The sequence below is a fragment of the Artibeus jamaicensis genome, unplaced genomic scaffold, assembly GCF_021234435.1.
Source record: "Artibeus jamaicensis isolate MK-2021 breed Jamaican fruit bat unplaced genomic scaffold, CSHL_Jam_final contig_482, whole genome shotgun sequence".
In the NCBI taxonomy this organism is placed as follows: Eukaryota; Metazoa; Chordata; class Mammalia; order Chiroptera; family Phyllostomidae; genus Artibeus; species Artibeus jamaicensis.
In genome coordinates this window covers 6,966,111-6,990,768 of record NW_026521857.1, presented here as the reverse complement: position 1 = coordinate 6,990,768, position 24,658 = coordinate 6,966,111, and the positions used below count along the sequence as shown (strand labels likewise).

At 41.8% G+C, this 24,658-nt stretch overlaps 1 protein-coding gene across 1 annotated transcript in view; it reads left to right on the top strand.

Annotated features, from left to right (window-relative positions):
• KIF13A (kinesin family member 13A) overlaps positions 1 to 24,373 on the top strand; it is a 207,987-nt gene extending 183,614 nt beyond the window's left edge. Inside the window, exons 27-40 of the mRNA XM_053668250.1 lie at positions 345 to 444; positions 1,772 to 1,898; positions 3,783 to 3,838; positions 5,367 to 5,491; positions 5,750 to 5,926; positions 6,638 to 6,730; positions 6,880 to 7,036; positions 8,012 to 8,085; positions 9,400 to 9,447; positions 10,512 to 10,623; positions 11,733 to 11,884; positions 12,402 to 12,506; positions 18,030 to 18,821; positions 22,818 to 24,373. Of these exons, the coding sequence (XP_053524225.1) occupies positions 345 to 444; positions 1,772 to 1,898; positions 3,783 to 3,838; positions 5,367 to 5,491; positions 5,750 to 5,926; positions 6,638 to 6,730; positions 6,880 to 7,036; positions 8,012 to 8,085; positions 9,400 to 9,447; positions 10,512 to 10,623; positions 11,733 to 11,884; positions 12,402 to 12,506; positions 18,030 to 18,821; positions 22,818 to 22,844 (2,145 nt within the window). The 3' untranslated portion in view covers positions 22,845 to 24,373. The remainder of the gene's footprint in view (positions 1 to 344; positions 445 to 1,771; positions 1,899 to 3,782; positions 3,839 to 5,366; positions 5,492 to 5,749; positions 5,927 to 6,637; positions 6,731 to 6,879; positions 7,037 to 8,011; positions 8,086 to 9,399; positions 9,448 to 10,511; positions 10,624 to 11,732; positions 11,885 to 12,401; positions 12,507 to 18,029; positions 18,822 to 22,817) is intronic.
• Positions 24,374 to 24,658: the final 285 nt, after the last annotated feature.

Below are 24,658 nucleotides of genomic sequence, written 5' to 3'. Positions count from 1 at the left end.
TCAGCTTGGAATTGCAAATCCTCCAGATGAATAGCTACAATTTAAATATATACATGCATACACACACCATGTAGGAATCATCCAACAGCTGGTGTAATTTGAGGCTCTCTTGCTTTTAGGTATAATTATCCTTTTGGAAATACAGGGGCTCTGATTTCCGAGCGCTGGGATTCTTGATCAGCATGCAGTTTTTCTGAGGCCTCTTTGCTTTCTTGCATATTAATCACACAACAATGTTCAACAGCCTTTCATGATGAAAATTTTTCTAGTCGGTGAGACATCTTTTTAAAAAAAATAGTTGTCTGTGGACTCTGAAGAAAAATACGTTCCTTCTTTCACGTCAGGAAGAAGACTTGAACTGTGTGAGAGAAAGGTGGTCCGATGCACTCATTAAACGGCGAGAATATTTAGATGAACAGATTAAAAAAATCAGCAATAAAAAAGGTATGTGAGAGTAGACTCTTTCTTGAGAGTAGCTTTTTCACTTCTAGATCATGGTGGTGGGTTATTTTCTTCACTGGATAATTGTATCTTAGTCTTTAATGTTATAACAGTTATAGATTATTTGTGTATCATATTGTACAGTGTTGGCTTAAGAAGGCTCTGAACTTGACATCAATATGTTAAAAAAACTCTGAGGTTTTTTTTATTGTTTTTCGAGTACAGTTGTCTGCATTTACCCCCTCCACAACTTCCCCCAAAAACTCCGAGTTAACTGTTATATTAAACAGTTATATTAAATGTGAAACTAAAATTTTGTTTTGATGAATACAAATGTGATCAATACCGTATCTCAATAATGAGGTTATTTCTGGCTCAGAATAATGGAACTGACAGTAGCTAAAGGGTCGGTTGACAAAGCAGAGCACTTGGCAGGTCAGCCCCGCTACTGCTGGGTGGTAGCCATGCACTCAGCTAAAGCTGGCCCACAGCTCCATTCACTGTGACCAGGCTCCAAGGATGCAGTTTGCTCATGCTGGCAACTGCCTCTTGGATTTTAGAGTAAAAATATGCTCTTAAAACTCTTAGTCTCTCATCCTGACTTTACGATCCACTCATTGTGGTTGATTCTGTACTAAAGGACCAATCAATCACAGATGCTAACCCATTTATTTCATGAAGAAGTTAGCAAAAATTCTCCCTCACAAAAACATCTCATGTCCTTGGCGTCAGTTGTGTATGTGCTCAGCCTACTAGTGAAAACTCACTTTGTGCCCAGGTAGCTCCAGAGTTGGATTATAGGTAAGAGGATTTCAAAATATATCAAGTCTATTCTCTTCATAATGAGCATGAAGGAAAATAATGTTAGATTTGCAGAGTGCACTGTGTGGTGTTCTGTAATCCTCTGTCTTTATATAATGGTGTGTCACCTTTATAAAGCAGTCGCACATCTGTCATTTCATTTGATCCTTCCAATAAGTGCATGAAGTGCAATCGACATGACTTGATTATCCCTTTTTGTCAGGTTAGGAAACTAGATTCATCTGCTGAATAACTTCCCCAAATTACAGAACCAGTAAGCTCACCCAAGTCTTCCAGTCCTCGTTCCAGTGCGTTTCCTACTCTTCCTGGTGTATGGTTGTTCACTGAGCTGGTGTCATAGCCTCTCCAGGCCCATGTGGGTGCTCAGGCTTGAGCTTCGAAGCCTCAGGTCCTTTGGAATGTAGCAGATGTTTAAGCCACGTGGATATCACCAAGTAATAATCTATCTGAAATGTAGAAATTGTACTTCCTCCCTTCTCGCTACTCTTTCCCTCGTTTTGTCCCCCAGAGAGAACTGAGGACGATGTGGAACGGGAAGCCCGGCTTGTGGAGCAGTGGGTGGGGCTGACTGAGGAAAGGAACGCTGTGCTGGTGCCCGCTCCGGGCAGTGGGATCCCCGGGGCGCCTGCCGACTGGTACGTCCACCCTTCCTTCTGTGCAGGCCTCACAGGATGGCTCAGATGGCCTGTGGCAAGAGTCATGCAAGTGACTTCCCAGGATTATCACAGGAAATGCTAAGTGACATGAGCTGCCCAGGGAAGGGTCACCCATTTCCAGTGCTGCCTTCTCGTTGTTCCTCACCACCGCAGTGAGGTCGCTGTCACTGGCAGCCAGAGAGCACTGGTGCCTGGCCGGGAAGCACACCACACTCCTCAGTCCTTCTGTGTGAGCAGCTCCGATGTGGTTTCCTGATCACCAGAAATTCTCTTTTGGGGGCTCAAGCGAAGGGTATAGCCAGGGTGTAGTTGAAGAAGGCAGAAAATACAGGGTGAAGGCAAAAGTAGGTTTACAGTTGTGAGTATGTGATAGCTTATTCTTGTAATATTATTTATTAATGATGTTTTTTAAGGTATGTTATGGGCTTACTTTAAACCGTTTAACTTATACTCCAAAGTAACTGTAATTTAATGTTGGTAGTATAGCAAATTATGGATAACTTTAATTGTGTGTTTGAGAGTTATGTTCACAAGCTTAAGTCTGGATATCAGAATTTAAGCAATTCTTGAAATATATGAATGTCTCCTTAATATACTGATTATAAAGCACAAAAAAAAAAACTGTAAACCTACTGTTGTCCATCCCCATGTAGCTAAGCTGCGATCGGTCAGTTGATATGTCAGTCCTGATGTTCGTGAGAAACCGTGTGATATGCTAGACTCTGGGATGCAGTACAGCTGGATGTACTCTCCAGCTGTAGCTCTTCCTGTTGTTTACTTAACTTCTCTGAGTCTTTGTTCCTAATCGTTAATGGAACTACCTTGCTGGTACTCTTGTAAAGATTAGCAATAATATATTTTTTAAAATACCATGTTCATAGTGCCCATTAATTAAATGGTAACTTCTACTGCTGCTTATTCTTGTTTGCATTGTAAGAATATGTTCTAGGCATTTAAGAAAAAGCAGATTTCTTTGAACATAAAATGTGCATGTCCAGATAATCTCTTTCAGATAGGCACAGGAACATTAGTGATGTTGTGTCTAAAATGATGAATGGAAGTGTAATTGATTCCATGGTATTATGTAACTAAACAATCTGAATTGCAGGCACATAATTTGTAACCTGGTGTTTCTCCCTGCTGATCGTCCTCTTGTGCTGGTGCCCTGTAGTCACGGGCAGTGTTATCAGCCAGCCACTCAGAAAGAAATAGTCGGCTCAGTCCCAGTTGTGTTCTTCCCTCTGAGGCCCTCTTTAAATCGTTTTACCCCAGTCGCTTTCATCTGAGGTATTTCCAAACTTCAGAGCACCTTGAGCCTTCATAAATGTGGAGTCCTGGGTCCCCTTCCTAGTCACTCTGATGGGGAAGAAAAAGGATGGGCCCAGGACGCTCAATTTAAAAGGCCCCCAAGCTGACTGCGTGCAGATGGGCAAGTTTTTGATAAAGTACTGCTTGGGTCTGTTCAGTACACAGCCCTGCCTCCTTTCATACATCTTGCTCTCTCGCTTTCTTTGAGCTTTTTCGAATACTGTCTCTCCTGTTTATTTCCGCTCCCCTATTCCCACTCTAACAACATCCCCATCTCCTTTTTCCCCATCACTAGAATTATTTTTAGAAATGCATCAAATAATCTTTGTCTCAAGTAATGACGTGTAATTCATATAACTGGTAGTTCTTCATGTAAGTCACATAATTTTCATGATTTGTGTTAATAGGAACATCAGTAAATATGAACTTATTTCATTAATAGAACCTGTATCTACACACTAGTTCTCTTCTTTGTCATGCCCCTGCCCTGCCTGATTGTCTGCCAATATGTAAAACACATGTTTGGTTATGATGAAATTTTGTTGTTAAATTCAGGATCCCACCACCTGGAATGGAAACCCATATACCAGTTCTCTTTCTTGATTTGAACGGTAAGTAGACCCCCAACGTGCCAGGGGTTTTCACATTGAATTAAAGTCTGTAATCTGTTCAGACCCACATGATGTTGATCCTTAAATGACTTTTCTGATTACTCATTTGCTGCGTCTAGGTGGCATTTTTAGTCCAACCAAATATATATGTTCATGACAGGTAGGTCACTAGAAGAGAGATGTGGATACTTAATCTTAAAAAGAGAGCACTTGAAGATTGAGAACTTCATGTAGAAACATTAAAGCAGTTATTGCTCTGAAGCATTAACAGACATAGAAATTACGTGAGAAAGTAATTACCCTCAGAGATTCTGAATCTTTAGGCTTTGCAAAGGCCCAGGCACCTGCATTTCCGACTAGTGTCCTCTGCTCTGTGCCACAAGAGCGCTGATGTCAGAACGTGACCACACACTCCCCCTGCATTAAGGGTTGTGCCTTACCACAGCAATACATCAAACCTGGGTGAACCTAGAACAATGGTTTCCAATATGTTTTAGCAGTAAAATACATTTTCAAAATGCAATCTTAAATGGAACTCTGTGTGTAGAATATAAAAGCAGAGTTGCCCAGTTTGGGGAGAGGCAGGCTCTGGCAGGCCTTTCTGCCGGGCCCTTGAGATCCTCAAAACACAGCCTCAACACCTCTCTTCTGGAGAGAAGACCAGTGATGGATAGACGGAAAACTTGGGGAGACTGTGTTTGCTTCTTCATATGAAGAATTTTTTAAAAACCTAGAGGTAGACTGTGCTTCCAGAAGTGGGGAGTTCTGCATTATTGGAGGTGCACAAGCAAAAACCGGCTGGCCACTTAGAGAGACTTGTGAAGGGTGAGTCCCACTTTTGGAATGGCAGTGGAAGGAGATGATCAGATTTCTCCCAAGTGCTCAGAACTTTGATTCTGAATTGATCATTGAACTTCTCAGATCTCTAATTTAGCATAAGTTACGTCAGTAGGCCAACAAACCTAACACTGGGTTACAGGAGGAAATGATATCAGAAAGCAACAAAATTTTGGTCCTGGCTGGGTAGCCCAGTGGGGCAGAGCACCGTCCTGCTACACCAAGACTGCTGTTTCAGTCCCTGGTCAGGGCACGTGCAAGAATCAGCCAGCGAAGACATGCATGGGTGGGGCAGCAGCTCAGTATTCCCCCCCCTCTCTCCCCCACACCCCCTCTCTCCCTCTTTCCCCTTCCTCTTTCTCTCTAAAATCTATAAATTTAAAAACGAGGAAAAGGCAGCAAAATTTTAAGGTGCAGGTAATAAAAATATTTGCTCCTAGAACTACGTGCAAAATATATTCAGTCCATTTTGTAGGAGACTCACAAAAAGTACCGTTTTGTCCCCATACGTATATCTGTAAAGGATGGAAGCTATTGCGCGTGAGCATTGAAGTCTCTTATATCAACTGCAGCATAAGGAATGAAAGAAAAAAATTAAATGTGTTGCATGTAAACTTCATCTCTTTGGTCTTTAATTAAAAACTGACTCCCCCCCCCCACACTTTTGTTTCTGTACCCTGGACTTGATTAGCGGATGACCTCAGTGCCAATGAACAGCTTGTGGGCCCGCATGCATCAGGTGTGAACTCCATCCTGCCCAAGGAGCATGGCAGCCAGTTCTTCTACCTGCCCATCATAAAGCACAGTGATGAGGAGGTAACTGACCCCTATGCTTCTCTTTAAGGACTTCATATTAGTGCCTTTGCTGGTGGGCCTGTCTTCCCATTAAATTACTACAGTCTGCTTTGGGGAAGAGCACTGGGAACTTTAAAAAATAGAACTTGTGGATTGTCATTCAGAAAAGTGAGGAAAAATATTCAGTTGAATTGCATGTATTTTCCAGTGGGTGATGTAAAACTGCAGTACCTGACTTGTGTCTCGTTTCCTGCTGTCCACCCCCTCTGCCATTTTTAGGTTTCAGCCATCGCCTCTTGGGACTCCTCGGTGCATGATTCCGTTCACTTGAACAGGGTCACTCCCCAGAATGAAAGGATTTACCTGATAGTGAAGACCACAGTCCAGCTCAGCCACCCGGCTGCTATGGAGTTAGTGTTACGAAAGCGGATTGCAGCCAATATTTACAACAAACAGGTAGTAACAGGACCTGGTTCTGCAGTGGCATATATAAGCTTGAAATTTTTCCTTCTATCACAAAGTGTAGTGTTTTATGGTGTTAATACAGTGGAAGTGCAGATTGTTACCATACTGGCCAAGTTACAGTCTGATTCTCATTAACCTAGAATAATGGGGTCTGAGTGTAGCAGAATGAATGTCATTTGCAAGGACTTTTCCACCTTTACCGATCTGAGACCCCTAATTGTAGGAGGCAGGGAGCTATAAAATTTCACTGTTTCAAAAGGGTTAAGTGCCAGATCCAAGAGGGTTAGTGACAAAAGCAGGACAAAAATGCAGGCTCCAATAAATCCCCGTCCGAATGTCCTCCCAGACCTCACCTCAGAGGTACTGTCACAAAACTGATCTTCTAGTTTTCTTCTGACTGTGCAAGGACAGACCGATGAAACTGACATGATCAAAAGAAAGGCAGCAAATGCAGGAGACACACACACACACACACACACACACCCCTCACACCCCTACCTACATAGGCCACAGATTCTACAGTCTGCCCAAATAACAGCTGGACATCATTGTCCCTTAGGGGTGGACACAGGTTTTCTGTTTCATTTTTTTTCCTTTTTTGAGTATTGTGTGTCAAAATCAGTGATTAGTAATACTCTTACAATTTGTAAAATAATAACTTACACTTTTACATCGCTTAATCCAGCTTTCTTTTTCTACCAGAGTTTCACCCAGAGTCTGAAGAGAAGAATGTCATTGAAAAATATATTTTATTCCTGTGGCGTAACCTACGAAATAGTATCCAATATACCAAAGGTAAAATATTTCTTACTTTTTTAAAAGATCACAATACAAGTAATAGAGAATATTAATTCTCAAAACTTTTAAAATCATTTTCTCACCACAGTGTTGATAAAAGATACTGTTCGTGTAAAAGCATAATAATTGTCTTCCTGTCACCTCAGGCAACAGAGGAGATCGAGGACCGGGAGACGCTGGCCCTCATGGCCGCGAGGAGCGAAAACGAAGGCGCGTCGGATGGAGAGACGTACATGGAGAAGTACACGCGCGGTGTGCTGCAGGTGGAGAACATTCTGAGCCTCGAACGGCTGCGGCAGGCAAGTAACGGGACCAGAGGATTCCTCGCCAGACTTCACCCCTAATGGACACACCTGAATTTATTTACCAAACACTGTCTCCGTCAATCTATCTGAGAAGGGAAATTTGGGTAGAGATCTCATTACACAAAGTAGTTACTTAGACAAAACAAAACAAAAATTCAAATAATGACTACATTTTATTGAATACCTTTAACTTAAGCATGGTGCTTAAGTCACTTAGATACATTAGTTCGTTTAATCTTCAAGATGGTCCTTGAGGTGAATACTATTATCATCCCCATTTTTAAATGGGAAAATAAAAGGGAACGTGTTTGCTCACCTGCCCAAGGGTACATAGCTAGGAGGTGGCACAGACTCGGATGTAAACCGAGAGAGCCTGTCTCCCAAGTCCATGTGCTTAACCACAGGCAAGTACTGGTTCCCTGACTTTCTAATCCAGGTTAACGTCCTGGCAACAGCATGACACTCAGGTGAAAAGCCACTGGATGGGGGGACTCTGAGATGGAAGGTGTCATTTCTTAGAAGCAGGAGTTAAAGTTATGGAAAGTGTGTCTTAAGCAACCAGAGGACTGAGATTGGCATCTGTCCGAAAAACCTTCCTTCAGTGAAGTGCCATCTAGATCACTGCATCAGTAAGACACCAACAGCATAAAAGTTTATTGTAGTTTTTAAAGTGAGATATATAGCTAGAGGTATTTTTCTGTGTTTCCTCTGCCCACCTTTAAAAATATTTACAATGTATAAATGTCTGTTCCACGGTTTTCCTGGTTTTATTCATGAAAAAAATGTCTTCATGGATTAAGCAAAAAAAATGAGTAGTTACAAAAGTTTCCAGTTTTGTAAATATGGGGGAGCAGGTGACATGTAGGATTGAAATGATCTTTATTTCTGTATTTTTTAAGTTGTCCACAAGAAATATGTATTCCTCTTGCTACCGAAGGAGAAACATTAATGTCGTCTTCAAATTTCCAGGCAGTCACAGTCAAAGAAGCACTTTCCACCAAAGCTCGGCACCTGCGGCGGAGCCTCAGCACACCGAACGTGCACAGTGTGAGCACCCCCGGCGGGGCTGGGGCTCTCGCGGCCTGTCTGGGTGGGGGGTGGTTGGGGACCCACACAGGGAGGGACCCGAGGTCAGGCTCTGTGGGTGCGAATGGAACGTTCGGCACTGCTGTGGGCGTGCCGAAGTGCCACACCTGCTCCTCTGTCCCAGGGAAGCGCACCGGAGAGCACAGCTGCGTAACACGACCGGGCCTTTAGCGGGGTCTCACAAACACTAGACGGCAGAGAAGACGAAAGAGTGAGAGGTGCTATTCGGAAATTTGTAGCTCTCATATTTTAAATAACAGTAAAAATAATCAGGGGAACATCTGTCTTACAAAGGAAAGGAAAACCACCTATGAAGTATTCTACCCTCCCCTGCCACACGCATAGAGATTGAAGCAAAATCTGATCAAGACTCTAGATCTAACTACTAATATTTAGAAGGATTAGAGGAAAATGTTAACTGACACCACAGGAATTCAGTCAGCAAAATCCGGGCTGCGGGAAACTTTACAGAAAGAGTGACCTAGAGAAAAGGGAAAACTCATAAATTAAAAGAAACAAGATATATCTAGTTGTAATATATGAACTGTTTTGATTTGGCTTCAAAATTAATTGTGAAAATGGTTATGAGACATTTGAACACTGACTGATATCTGACACTATTTAGGAATCACTGGACTTTTTAAGAGGTAATAATGGTGTATGGTTATGGTTTTTAAAAGGGGAGGAGGAATTACTTATTTTTAAGAGATTCAGGTAGAAATACTTTGGATTTTTCAAGTTAGAAAAATCAGAATATTTTAAAAAATAAAATGATAATAAATATTGAAGTTAGAATTGGAAGTTCAATAAAGAAGGAAATAATAAAGATCAGACTGAGTTGTATCAAAAAGAAAAGAAACTGAAAAATGGGTTTTTAAAGATTGGTCAGATAGATTGCTTACAGTAATATTGATTGGGGTAGAAAAGAAAATATGAAAGAAGATACAAATGGTGGAAATACAAAGGGCCTTTGTATTTTCATATATATATATCACTTATATGTGTGTGCATATAAGTAATATATAGCATTTCACATATTTTTATAATATGCAAAGTATTTATACATATACACACACAAACATACAATTGTATAAAACCTGTGAATAATAAGCCCCAAATTTAGGGTAGTTATTGCTCCTGGGGAAGGAAGAGAGAAAGAAGAGAAGAGATGGTCATCCAGGCTTCACGTATATATGACATCATATTTCTTTGCATATACATAAAGTCTATGTGAGATACATAAACTGCATTGGTAAAACCATGTATCTCTTACAGGTCTCCTCCAGTCGACCAGACCTCTCTGGCTTTGATGAAGATGATAAGGTGTGCACCTTTGGGCATGGCCAGGTTATTAGCAGTCTCTTAAGTCTGGGAAGTTAGGATATTTGGTGGTTCACTCTTTCTGGACTTTCTGTCTTAATCTTATGCAGATCATTGTGTCTACATGTCTGCTTCCAAGTTCAAATACTTGATATGACATTGCTGTGCACTCTGAGTGTTACACTGCTACTTAGCATGATACTGCTTTTCATACTAGGATGATAGCACTTATAGTTGAACATCTGTGTTTATAGGTCTAACTCTAAATGATTTTAGAAGGTATTGCATGCACCCTTGCAAAATCACAGTTATTTCTAGTGAGTAAAGTTAGGGATTTAAAATCAAGGGCATTTGTAACATCATCTTATTCAGTAAACATTTCATAACCATGTATATCGCATGTTAAGTTACTAAGCTAGGGACTGTGGCTGCTTCAGAGTTTAAACACAGATGACATCCTCAAGAAGCTTAAAAGTTAGTCCTTAGAGGCAATGAACTCCTGAGAAGTTGAAGTAAATAAATAAGCTTATACGATGTACGAGAGGAATTTTCTCCCTTGAAGATATCAATATCTTATGCCAATTTGATACTTTTAAATCTCAGGTATACGTAGAGTAACCACATCACCTAGTTTACCTGGGGCAGTCCCAGCTTATACCTGAGACGACCCCCCCCAAAATTATCAGTGGGACCATTTCCCTCTGAAAAGTGTTTCAGTTTGGGCCTTAAATTATCCAGCCTCCTCAGATACACACCAAATTCATAAATGTGACTGCTTCTGGGGAGGGAGGAAGATGAATGGAACCTATAGGCCACTCTACTCATAATGATTTTATTAAATCTTGAGCAATACAATAAAGTATTAACAGTTATTCACTCTAGGTGTACCTTGGGTATGACAGTGTTTGTCATAGTTAGGACTTTTGTACATGTTTAAAATATGTCACAACAAGAATAGAAGAGTACATACCGCCATCCCATTAAAAAACAGGAACAACTCGAGTCCGAGCTTCCTCTCCTGTTTTAGAGGGACTGAGTCACAGCTGAACGGTCCTTTTCCCTCGTAGGGTTGGCCAGAGAGCCGGCTAGACATGTCGGACTACAGCTCCAGTTACCAGGACGTCGCGTGTTACGGGACTCTGCCCAGAGACTCACCTCGAAGGAGTAGAGAGAGTAGCGGTGAGAGTGTTGTTTTGTGTTATTTCTTTATGATTGCTCAGGAAAAGCACTGAGTAAAGTTCTTTCATAGAGGGCAAATAATAGGATCGGGAGCTGAAATTCTAGTTTGCTGGATAGTCCTAAACTGTCTTCTTGATTGGAACATACTGTGTTCACTCATTTGATTTCTTTTTGCTGTGTATCGAATGTGTCATTCAAATAATAATAAGCCTTTTGTGTAACACTTCAGAATTTTCAAATCACTTTTCATGCATCATCTCCTGAGTTGCAAGTCACAAATCTTGTTACATTATGGTAAGATTTCATTCTTCACCCAAAGAATATCTACCTCTGTCATGTTTTTGTACTCAAAGGATTTTTTAGAACGTCTCTGATTCCTAAATTGCTAAATGACACCAGAAACAAATTTGATTTGTAACAACATTACTACCTAAATATAATCTCTCAATGCCATGAAGGGAACACATTTTGTGGATAAGTGAGTCAGTTCTATTATTTTACACCTTATAGTTTACCTAAGTGCCATTGTACCAGTGAATAGGTGAGAAAAATATAGGAGGAGGAGAAGAGGCCCAAAGAAATTAGTAGAAGCAAGAAAGAAGATTGTCCTTCCTTAGTCTTATGGAGCAGGTGGGCTTGAGGGAAAAAATGGGCTTGCAAGAATTTATGCAGTGTTCACTCATTATTTATTGAGTCTCTACTTGCTATATGCAATGAAAGGTGTAAAAAGGTACCAGTTAAAATTTAACTGTGGAAATGAAATACATAGAAAGTTAGATATTAAGTGATAAAGTATCAAATTGTATGTGCATATAATAAGGGTTCTGAGAATTCAGGGCAACAAAATCAGCACGAGTTGAAATTGGTGTGGTAAGTGGCACTTAATCTGGATCCTGAAAAGAAGGTAAAAAATTTGGTTTATCATGTTTTTGATGACTTTGTGACTTTATAGATGTATCTCCATTCTTGTCACCTCTGGTTTAAATACGTGTTAGCATATTAATCTCGTTGTTACACCAGATATCCCTGTGGCTAGGTTGTACCTTTCTTTCTGTGTGTTGATCAAAGTGCTCTGTGCCTGTGAACTGATGCCTTTTTGTCTTCCCCAGGCTGTACATCGGAGAATCCTCATGCCTTATCAGTCAGCCCTTTTAAAGCATTCTCTCCTCAGCCACCAAAGTTTTTCAAGCCCCTAATGCCTGTAAAAGAGGAGCATAAGAAAAAGATAGCTCTTGAAGCAAGACCTCTCCTAAGCCAGGAGGTAAATGCTTGACTTGTCTATACCATGTGAAGTAGGAAGGAGTCGTGTTGCCTGTGGAGAAGTAACAGTTTGCATTAACAAGCTGGATGCTGGATATAGACATGTACGCATGGGCTATCACTCCATGAGTCCTACTCTAGAATACCTCTTTCTCAAGCACACAGGGTCATAGTAGACTTGTTTGTTGGTTGCAGTTGCTGTTGTTTTCTTTGTTTCTGTGTATTTACAAAATCTTTTTTATCTTCAAGTGAGAAAGAGATGTTCTCTAGGCATTTTGAAAATAGTAGTCTTTCATTTTTTTAATTTGATAAAACCAAATATGCTCGTAGCCACAGAATCTGTGTAGTCTTGTCAGATCTCATTAGTACTTTAACTGTAGCCTGCAAAATTGTTTGCTGCACGACTCACATGTAATGAAAATGTTTGCGTTGCTTTTCTAACTTGCACGTACTTCACGTGTATTTCGGCTGTCATCGTCTTCTGTGTGTGATGCATCTGTGTGTCTTAACCTTTGCAGAGCATGCCTCCACCTCAGGCACATAACCCTGGCTGCACTGTGCCCTCGGGAAGCGATGGCAGCAGCATGCCAGTAGAACACAATAGCAAACGTGAGAAGAAGATTGTAAGTTCTGGAACCATTTCTGTCGTATTGCCCGGTGGTGGGTTTAAGGCCCTTTCACAGTGATCCAGATATGTGTATTGGGTCTTTGGTTTTTCTAAAAAAAAAAAAAAAAAATGTGACCATTGGTAATGAAATTTTGCATGAAGGTGGCCATGACCTGTGTTTTTATTCTCTAAGTGTTCATTCTATTTTATTTTTTCTGCTTAGTATACATTTGCTTAGAAAAAGGGGGAGAGGCACTTTTCATGATTCTAGACTTTATAAAAAGTGGAACAAAGGGATTACTTTAACTAATATTGACTATTTCTGATGTGCCTGTATGTATTGGCCAGATTCTGAAGTTAATCTACCTAGAAGAATTGCACTTACTTGCAGTAAGTAATCATGCATTTAGCAGTGGGTATGTTTGCAAGCTTCCTTCATGTTGCCTGATGCAATTGCCACGGTTGCTGTGTAGTTTGCAGCCACGCTCCAGCCGTGCATCGTCATCCCTACACCCCAGATAGCCCTTTTACAGCTGCTCACCAAACATAATCCACAGCCCTCGGTGTCAGTCTCACTTCCCGGGTAGCCCATCTGTATTTTATCACAGGTAGGTTGAAACTACCTGTGAAACCTCATTCCCTAGCATTCGGTTTTCAAATTATACATTTGAAAAATCTTTTTTTTTAAACACTGCATGCCAGGCACTGTGGATTATAAATGATACCTCAATTTAAAAAAACAAACAAAACAAAAGAAACCCTGTGTATTCTCAGACCTGGAAAGAATTTTCTAGTTTTATGCCTGGGCTTTCACTCTCGAGTGGTTCTTCTTAGACTTTGAAGTAGTAAAGCAGCCAGGAGCAAGAGAGGATGGCTCGCTCTCTCTGCTTGCATGCCCCTGCTCTGTGGCCAGGGTGTGGGAAGTTTCCTCTCCCAGCTGTACCACGTTGGATCCATTCCAGAGGCTCTTTAGTGTAAGGTCCTTCAACGGTTCTAGAATATGCTGCCAATGCACAGCATGTGAAACTAACTAGTTCAGGATATGCAGTTGGCCACTCTGCAACATGCATGAAGTGCTAGTGGACTTAGGAAATGAGCTTGTCATCCCCTCTGGTGCACTGAGGGAAGGAGAGAAGTCACCATATCCCCCTCACCTCTCTGTCCCTCCCTGCTGCCTATGCCTCTGTGTTCTCCCTGCCCCTCCAGCCTTAAATCTCCATCCTAATTCCTACTGGAGAAAAGAGTACACAGCAGCTGCTCCTCTGAATCTTAATGAGCTGCTCAGTAACTTAGCTGACCTGCTTAATTAATAAGGGCTGCAGCATGGGCAGGTGGCTGGTGTGTTACCCTCAGATTTTCTGGCTCTGTGGCTGATCCGTTTGTTGGCATGGCCCTTACCACCATGGTGCACAGGCACTAAGTTTAAACCCACCTTAACACTACATTTTGGTAGAACACCATTGAAAGAAGGCTGGATGACCCTTCTGGGCTGCCTAGAAGGTAGTTGCACTGTTCTCAGAGTTTGCCTGATAGTTATTTTCCTATACTTCCAATATTTTTAAATGAAACTATCTCAGGACTCCTCCCTGGCAGAAGGCGGGATGGAACCAGACTTTCTGGACCCAGAAGTCCCAAGCAGCAGTCAGACCCTTTGTGACAGACCACCCCACGAGCCCACGAGGCAGGGCTCAATGTGCCGTCTTTCTTGCTGGGGGCCTACTTGGCAGATCAGCTTCTACTCTGCTTAGAAATCTGGCTCGTGGAGCTCTCTTCATCTCGGAAGCTGTTGAACTGTTTGCTTTATTTCAGATAGCAGTTTCTTTAGGATGTTTTGGTAGATTTTAAGGGCATTACTTTCTTGACCCGAGGTTCTCATCTCTCTTTAAAAAGCTTTAATTTCATTTCTTCCCTTATAAATGGACTCAAACTCCATTATTGCTCTGTTCCTAATTCATTTTCTTTTCCTACTCTTGAAAAACCAGAGAGTGAGTCAGTGGTGCAGTGTGAGCAAGGGGGTTTGAAATTATTTTGGAGACACAATATTGAGACATTGTTTCCTTTTTTTAGTCCATCTAGTTACCAGAGTAACCGTAATTTCACATAAAACATAATAAATATAGCTATGCCCAGTCCTTTGAAGCAGTATTTTGTCAGGTCTTAGTCATTCAAGACTTGAAGTATATAAGATAAATGCAATGATACGCCTTTGGAGTCTTATCTAAGTCATGAAGCAAAGAGATGAGCAGAAAGTAAGTTATTTCTCCCTCTCTTCGGTTTTGCATCTACAGCACTTTATTTCTCTCATTTTACATAGGAAGAAACAAAAGACTTGTTGAGGGACTTGCCCAAGGTCTCACATTTAATGGGAGTGTAAGAACAAAGGTTCCATCTCTCAGCAGAATTGTGCTGACCCCAGTCACCCCAGAGATGGTGCAGTTTTTTCAGTTACCTTTCTGCCGCTGTTTCTAACGGGTTGCCCGTCCCTTAGCACCATGGACAGAAGTACTGGGGGGCCTTGGCTGATGGTCTTTCTGCAAACAGATCATCTCTCTGATGCAAATACAGTCCCATTCATAGTGGGAGTGAAATGACTTTAATCAAGTGAAACTCCTTGCAGAGTCACTGCTTTATTTGGGTTTTGATTCCTTCTTAAAATCAAGGTGTTTTGTCTGTAGGTAATTATCAGCTGCATAAATAAATTATAAAAATCAAATGGTGAATGAACACTGTAGCTATAGAGAAGCTTGAGAACACAACTCCATGATACAGTTTTAGGTAGCATTTTCATTCTTTTTGTCCTTAAGACATAGTAGGAAGGTGCGTGGGTTAGTCTCCTTTAGATACAATGATAAAAAATAATATTTCTGGAACAAATTGTTTATATAACCAAATTCCCTTAACACACAGTTTAAGACAAGTAAGTCCTCTCTTTTCTTTTTGAAGACAACAACTTGGTAAAACTTCAGCCTCCTTTTACATGCTAGAAAATGTTTCATCTACACTCAGTTTTCTTTTTTTCAGAGTTAGTTGTCCCCACTGCTTCAGCCCTCCTCTGCTCCCATCTCGTCCCCACCCTAAGTACATGATTATATACTGATCCTTGTGTGAACTTAAAGTCTTGGGATTTTCGTAACCTGCAGGTTTAGGAAACTAATTCTAATCCTTTAGGAATCATTTTTTGTCTTTGCAAGTTTGATAAATGTACACCTGTTTCTACAAATTAGAATCATGATTGAATACTTATTTGTTATATGTCAGGATGACAGGCCTTTCCCCCGCCTTTAAAAGAAATGTCTTCAGGCCTTACAAGGGCCCCAGAGGGCTAATTCTCATCTTCAAATTCGGTTTTCCTTGCAACAGCTGATTTTCTAGTAATGCATCGCTTCAGGGCCTTCTGGGCTTGGGCGATTCTGTTTCTTTGCCAGCTCAAGTCAAAAGGAAATGTAACAGATACAAACACTTGTGACTCAATTTCGAGTCCAAACAAGTGAAGTGGAGAATCTAGAAAATATCGACAAAGGCCACTGATTCAGACAGTTCTGTTCAATCTTTGTTCCTTTACAAACATTCCCCCAGCCCTGGAGAAAGAACACTTTTAGCAGTGCCACTCAATTTAGAATGCAACTAAAGATAAAGCTGGCAAGAGGTTAGTGTTGCCAAAAAATTGGCTTTGCTAATTTCTGGAACTTTATCACTGATATTCACCTTTAATTAATAGCCAAGGAATTAAAACCACTGATGCTTTTAAATAATTTATATTCAAGTTATTTTTAAAACTAAGAAGCACTAAAGAATATTAAACTATTTTTAGATATTTAGCCTCTAATGAGATGAGGAAGAGAATATTACAATAAAATTCACTAGATGGAATTTATGTTGATCTGTTAACTACCGTCTGCCATATCAATGGGACCTAGTCCTCCTCCCCCTCCCCCTCCTCACTGTCTGCCCCTCTCCCCTGCTCCTTCCCTTCCACGCGTCTCTCTGATGAGGAAGGTTGATGTTTTGGTTCCAGGAAATTTCCATCCACCCAGACAGTGTCCAGTTGTCTTTTTTTAAAAAACTGATTGATTTTAGAGAAAGAGAGGAAGAGGAGAAGGGAAGAGAGAGAAGGAGGGAAAGAAATATGGATTTGTTGTTCCAGTTATTTATGCATTCGTTGGTTGATTCTTGTATGTGCCCTTTCTGTGAATTGAACCTACAACCTTGGTGCAGCAGGACAATGCTCTATCCAAGTGAGCTACCTGGCCAGAGCAGCAGGATTGTTCTGGGAACAAGGACCCCAAATCATAACTACCTGAGGACAGGCATCATGCCATTTTTTTGTTCCACATTGGTATTCCCAGTTCTCAGGACAATGGCTGGAACATAGTGGGTGCTAGATGAATATTTGTTGAATGAAAGTTACATTTTAAAAGAAAAAAGGAATATTTGTAAGGTCATCAAATGTTTATGAGGTTAATTAGAAATGACTGGATAATACTACTTATCTTTATTTGAATGTAAAGTATCTATGTTTTACACTGTCTTCCACAAAATATAAAGAATCATTCATTAGGGAGAGAGATTAGGGAGTTGGTAACACCCAACATTTGCATACTTACCAATCTTTATAAATAGAACTCAAAAGCTATTAGACAAAGTAGATTTCCATTTAAATCTTCCTCACTTTACATGCTTCCAGCCAAATCCTCTATCCATGCTTCTCAAAACCCCTCTAATTCTGCTTGGCTGGCGTAGCTCAGTGGATTGAGCGAGGGCCTGCGAACCAGAGTATCGCGGTTCGACTCCCAGTCAGGGCACATGCCTGGGTTGCAGGCCAGTTCCCAGCAGAGGACGCATGAGAGGCAACCATACATTGATATTTCTCTCCCACTCTTTCTCCTTCCATTCCCCTCTCTCAAAAAGTAAATAAATAAAATATTTTTTTAAAAAACCCTCTAATTCTCATATTGATTATAGTGCTTTGCAGCCTTCCAGTGCGTAGTGAAATACTGAGAATGGGTGTTGAGGTTGTGTTCTTAGCCCTCTTGCTGTTGTGGCCTTGTTTTACCACCCTCTCTCCATAAAGTAGCTCAGAAACATTTCACAAATCACCTTACCTGTCTGCACTGCCAGCCCAAGGTGAGGACTGTAAGAAAAAGTGAAGCAGCAGCTCCTCTCTGGCTGTCCCTCCACTCATTTAATTAGAGAAGGGAAAACATCCCAACTGAAAACCAATCACAAGCAAACTAATTCAAGTCCATTGCACTGGAGTCCATCCTTTTTTAAAACCAGGGGAGGAAAAATTTCTGATTAGTATTGAATGAGCACAGAAGAAATGAGTCTTCATATTAGGAAGTAATGGCTTTGTGTTTGCAAACCTCTGAGAATACTGTATCTGTGCCCATAATAGATAATAAGACTTAACCAAATGCAGGAAAAAAAAAAGAAAAAAACACTAAATGTGAATGCCTTTAATAATAAAGTATTTAAAACTTGCCTTAACATTACAGTTGCTATAAGGAGCTAATGACTGACTTTTGCTTCTTTTCTGTAGGACTCTGAGGAGGAGGAAAATGATCTGGAAGCTCTGAACAGGAAGCTGATAGGTTCTCAGCCTTATGTACCGGTGGAGTTTGCTGACTTCAGTGTTTACAATGCCAGCTTGGAGAACAGAGAGTGGTTTTCTTCTAAAGTAGATCTGACAAACTCAAGGGTCTTGGAGAAAGAAGTGTCCCGTAGCCCTACCACCAGCAGTATTACCAGTGGCTACTTTTCCCACAGTGCCTCCAATGCCACTCTGTCTGACATGGTGGTCCCCTCTAGTGACAGTACAGATCAGCTAGCTATTCAGGCAAAAGATGCAGACTCCAGTGAGCATTCTGGACTCTCACTTGTGCAGGATTTCAGATCGTCCTCAAACAAAGAGTTGACAGAGCTAGAAAGAGGTTTGGTAAAGGATAAGATAATTACGGTGCCACTCAAGGAAAACAGTGCCTTAGCCAAAGGGAGCCCATCATCCCAAAGCATTCCTGAGAAAAACTCCAAAATATTCTGTAGGACTGGCTCATGTTCAGAACAAGACACCTGCTCCAGCAAAAATGGCCAAGCTGCCAGAGAATTCTGCTCCAAGGAGGTGACGATAGAGTACACCACAAACATCCTTGAGGACCATTCTTTCACGGAGTTTATGGGTGTGTCAGATGGGAAAGATTTTGATGGTTTGACAGATTCTTCTGCTGGAGAGATTTCAAGTAGGAAGAACCTACCAAACAAAATGGACAGTAAGAGTGTCTCAGATGAGCCACAGGACCCTGGCCAGCTGCATTCCTTGGCAGAGAATGACCAGGTAATAAATTCCAGAAGCATTCCTTGTGCTATCAGTGAGCATACCTAATTGTGCACCAACCCCCAGCAGCCCTTCACCTCTGTGACTTAGGAGATGTTCATTAAGAGGTTGCCAACAGGTAGAGCTGCTTCGACTCACTTCCTTAGTGCATCTAATAAGTTGTCTGGGGTGGAGCCCTAAGTAACCCCCAGGGTAAGGCAGCCTGCTTCACCACTTTGTGGTTCTGTATGTGGGGGAGGGGTCAGAGAGAGGGCAATGCTGCTTAGGCTTGCTCGGCACTTGCCCTGTTTCCAGTCACTTTATCCCCTTCCCATGTGTGACTGGCGCTGCTCTAGCTGGTGCTCCGCTGATGGTTCTCAGAGTGGGTGTGTTTGCGTTCATTCTAGGACTGTACGGGCCCTTTAAATGGCCTATCTCGAGAGACCAACAGTTTCTTCCGCCGCCCAATCCCCACGGATTTTACTGCCAGAAGTTATGAGGGTTTATTTTCCCAGCACTGGAACCCTGAGCTTCGCTGTCTGGCTTGGGTCTGGGATTGCTCACTCCCAAGATATCCCTCCTGGTTTTATCTACCACATGTGAATGTGGGATCACCTGCTCTGCTGGCTGCCTCTCTACCATCTCCCCCTTGTAGCTGCTACACCACATCCTCTTCTAATACACAGAAACACACACAGAGAGGCTGCCAGATTGAAGAGACAAAGAAACATGGCCCAAGTGAAAGAACACAACAAAACTCCAGAAAAAGAACTAAGGAAAATGGAGACAGCCAACCTATCAGATGCAGAGTTCAAAAAACTGGTAATAAGGATGTTCAGAGAACTCATTGAATATGGAAAAAGCATAAGGGAAGAAATGAAGGCTACACTAAGTGAAATAAAGGAAAATATACAGGAAACCAACAGTGAAGGGAAGGAAGCTTGGATTCAAATCAATAATTTGGAACGTAAGGAAGAAATAAACAACCAAAACAGAATGAAGAAACAAGAATTCAAAACAACGAGGAGAAAAAGAAGACTCCGGGACATCTCCAAACATGCCAACATCCAAATCATAGGAGTGTCAGGGGAAGAGGAAGAGCAAGAAATTGAAAACTTACTTGAAAAAATAATGAAAGAAAACTTCCCTAATTGGGCAAAGGAAATAGATATGCGAGTCCAGGAAGCACAGAGAGTCCCAAACAAGTTGGACCCAAAGAGGACCACACCAAGACACATCAGAATTAAAATGCCAAAGGTTAAAGATAAAGGGAGAATTTTAAAAGCAGCAAGAGAAAAGGAGACAGTTACCTACAAAGGAGTTCCCATAAGACTGTCAGCTGATTTCTCAAAAGAAACTTTTCAGGCAAGAAGGGACTGGCAAGAAGTATTCAAAGTGATGAAAAGCAAGGACCTACAGCCTGTTATTCTATCCAGCAAAACTATCATATGGAATGGAAGGGCAGATAAAGTGCTTCCCAGATAAGGTCAAGTTAAAGGAGTTCATCATTATCATGGCCTTATTATATGAAGTGTCAAAGGGACTTATTTAAGAAAAAGGAGATCAAAACTATGGACATTAAAATGACAACAAACTCAACAACTATCAACACCTGAGTCTAAAATACAAAAAGCTAAGCAAACAACCAGAATAGGAACAGAATCAGAAATAGGGAGATCATTTGGAGGGTTGTCAGCTGGGAGGGGAGAGTGGGGAGAATGGGGGAAAGGTACAGGAACTAAGAAGCATAAATGGTAGGCACAAAATAGATGGGGGAGGTTAAGAATAATATAAGAAATGGAGAAGCCACAGAACTTATATGTACGACCCATAGACATGAACTAAGGGGGGGACTGCTGGAGGGAAGGAGGATACTGGGCAGAGGGGAGTGCAAGGGGAAAAACTGGGACAACCATAGTAGCACAATTGATATACTATACTTAACAAAAAAGATGTTGCCAAGAGGGCAGACATGCTCCCACCTGGGGAGCAAGCTCACACGTTGCCCAGCTGTCAGTCCATGGGGCAGCAAGCCTGCCTGCGTAGTTGCAGGTGGAACTACAATGTGTGCAGGAGCAGTGGCTTTTTCAATTGGCATGTGGGTTTTGTTGAACTAAGTATTCACTTGGATAAGGATCAGTCGTTTTCCTATTCATTCCCTCAGATGTTTAATTACCAGCTATCCCAAGCTATCTGGTAGTATCTGCCATATTTCATCAAATTAGTGATTTCTTGGCCTATTAGATACACCATTATTTTGTGTATCATTAAGGAAAAATACTTCCAATTAAATTACATCATGTTAGCAATAGTAAGACACAGTCCAATTTCAGATATGTTAAAATGTGGGGAAAAATAACATGCATCATGGAACCGACAAAATATAATCATTAGGTTAAAAAGTGCTTTGGAAAAGTAAAGGTGAATTCCTTGAGCAACTGAATATTGGGCTTTGGAAGTTGCCTGGGATGATTTATTATGTTAATTCTTATATTGGAACAAAATGGATTTTTGCTAATATTCCTAGGAAAAATGGCAAATTCTATAAATAAAAATTATCTGCCTCTGCATACTCTGCTTGTGAGTGCCACCATTTCTACCCATTGAGAGTCACTGCTTTGGTCCCACATACCAAGCACACGGTGTAAGGGGTACGCTGGTGCCCGTGCTTAGCAGAGCAAAGCACTGACCAAACTAGAAGGCAGCTTGGTGAAGGGTAAGACAGTCCTGGTGCCACTCAGTCTGTGTCTCACAGAGGAAGTTGCCATTTCAGATCGGTGGGTTTTTCCCACCCAAGTTGTCCATACTATCCCTTAAAATTTCAGTGTGTAGTCATTTTTACAGCATAGTCATTAACTGTAAAAACCTAAACAGTGATCTCTTCAGTAAAAAAAGACTTCATCCCCAATTTAAGAATAATAATGAAGTTATTGTGACTGTTCTTGCAAACGAAACACTCATTTGCTTAAAAGTGCCACAGACAGGCACAGCAGTGTGGAATGGGCTGTGGGGACAGTATGGGATGGGCAGAGGAGGGCAAAAGGGGGAAAACTGGGGCAACTGTAAGAGAATAACAATTTTAAAATGATTTTTAAAAAGTCATCAACATCGTGTACACTGAACCTTCAGCAGAATCTTCATTGCTGACCTACGCGAGCTTTCAGCCCTTCTTCCAGGAAGTCCAAGAAGGACTCGGACAAGAAGTCCAGGGATAATTCTTCACCGTGGAACTGTGCTTCTCAACCTAAATATGCAATGGATTCTTTGTGGGTGTTGGGAGAAGGTGCCTCTTAAAAGCTCAGATCCCCAGGAGCCATTGCCTTCTGCACGTAAGGTTTCACCTCAGTGCGGATGGCTCCTGGGTTGCGGTTCCCACAGAGCCCTCCGCAGACGCCCTGCAAGGCAGGGTGTGCAAGGGCTGCCCTGTGGGACACTCAGCTCAGAGATCAGGGAGGAGGGACAACCAGCCAGTGCCTGGGACATTGGAGCCCAATAAGCAGGAAGAACGCCTACCTAGGGTTTGCCTTTGAAAGTCTTCTGAACCTTGTGTGCCTGCCAAAGTTTGTGGTTTAAAGGTGGGATTTACAAAAATATTTGTTGTATTAGGACAATGTGGGATTATGGTAATATTTTTTCTTTTTATTGCTTTAGTATTTTGTTATTTTAGTTTTAATGTTGTTTTAACACTGGAACAGTTTGAGAACTTTTTACATACTACAGTTTGACTTTTGTTCTTACCCTAATATGACTTATTTGTGGGCCCCAAAATAACAGGTTTTTGCTTTAACTCTCGGTCTTGCTGTCCATTACTTTTCCTAGAAGCTTCACCTTGGGGCTAGATTTCTCCCTTGTATACTGTAAATTTTAGAGCTGGATTCCATCTGAAACTGAATCCTGTGAGTCCCTAAGGAAGAGCCCCTGGTGTGGGATGGGCGCCGTTTGGCCGAGGATGGTCCCTGTGGGTGGGGAGGGGAGGTGGGGTTGGGACTTGAACTCACTACAGCCTCTGAATTCCAGGGAAGCAGGACCTCGACTGCTCGGTGAAAGGCCGCAAGCACTTCCTCCGCAGGCCCCCGCATCTCCATCTCGGGTCTCCTCTCCAAAGCACCAGCCTCAACTTTACAATGTGCTGTGGCCCTGCCAGCCCTCAGACTGTCGTGGAGAAGCCATGCACCCCCTGGGCCGCCACCTTTCCGCTCCTGTGCAATGATAAAGCAGCAGTGCTCTGTCACCTGGGTGAACCGACAGCTTCTGCTTTTTCCAGAAAGCCAGAGAACTGAAAATCATGGATTAATTAAGTGGCAGTATTTGTTTTTTTGCACTTACTCTACTACATCCCACTGTGTGGAAACCACAGATTCAAACTTATTCTTGTACAGTTTTAATAAGTTCTTACTGTAGAATCTGTAGTCAATACTCTAATGTGTTTTTTATAAATAATATATATTGTGTATATGAAATGTGTATCTATAGTATGTCTGTGTCGAAATAGACAAGACTGCACACTAAAATGCAGAGAAAGTGGTTTGTAAAAAATCATAAGGTACTGGGCTTGGTTACAGAGCAACCTGGGCAATCTTGTACACATAAGCAGACGAAACATTTTATGGCCTAAATGAGGTTGCAGATCCCTCTTTGCAAAAGAGATTACAGAATGCCGTTCTTTATAACCAAAGAACTTTACACATGACTGGTCAATTTTGCTGTCCACCCTTGTTTTCTGTGTACATATATGTTTGACTGCAAGCTTGGTGCCGCACTGCCCTCGGCCACCAGGCCACGCCTGCCCTTCTCTCCCGTTTCATAAGCACACTGAAAACTCTCACAGCAGATTTCCTTGGTCTTCCACCTGGCCTGCCGCCTACTGACTTGACATTGCATTGTAACCGTGACTGGGGTCTTGGTTCAGCCCAGCGAGGCAGGCAGAGTGGGGAAAGCAGTATTACTGTAAAATCACGAGGACATACCAAGAGTTGGGGTGGGGTGGGGGAGGGGTGTTGGGTTTTGTCTTTGTGTGGTTTTGTTTCAGATTGGTAGGTTTCATTGTGGTGTGGTTTTTACTGTTGCTATTGTACTTAGTTCTGGGAAATGCTGAAGAGATGGAATAAGCTATAAAGTTCACAGGTTCCCACTTCACCGTGTTTGCAGGAGGTGACTGAATACAGATGACCCTGCTGCCCATGTCTTCATTTGTAACGTTCTCCTGCTAGTGGGGACATCGGAGGGATTATGTGTGCAGAAACTTTACCAAGGTACTTCAGGTACCTGTTCTGTGGATGCCTGTACAGTTGGTCTGCAGGCACAGCAGTAGACTGTGTGCGTGCGTGAGAGGAGGTGTCCAGCCTGCTGTCCCTTTTCTCTGTAAGTTCTCAGCATCAGTAAATGAATAAGGTATTTGAGACTTTAATGAAAAGCTGCTGTTCATGATTTTTGTGTATAGTGAGCTGACTGTAGTATTTTCCTATTGTCTGTTTTAAAAAAAGAAAACTGTAATTTATATCCCCTTTCAACTTTATTGTATTTAATGGGTACAGATTGTGTGTGTCTTTTAGAATACAGACGGTCTAATCCAAGTTTTAAAACAGTAGTTGTTTGTCTTTAATAACACTGCCGTTATCCAATCCAGTGTTCCACACCTGTGTGTCTTGTGTCCCTGCAGCCAAAACAATCATAGCCGCAGCCAACATTCACCGAGGGTTTACTATGTTCGAGGTGCTGTTCCCAATATGTGATTATGTATTATGCCCTTTAATCCTCACAGCGACAGATGCCCTAGGCACTGTTGTTACTGCATGTTTGGTGAATGGAAATCTGAGGCAGAGAGGTTAGTGCCTGGGAGGGGTGCCACTCACACTTCC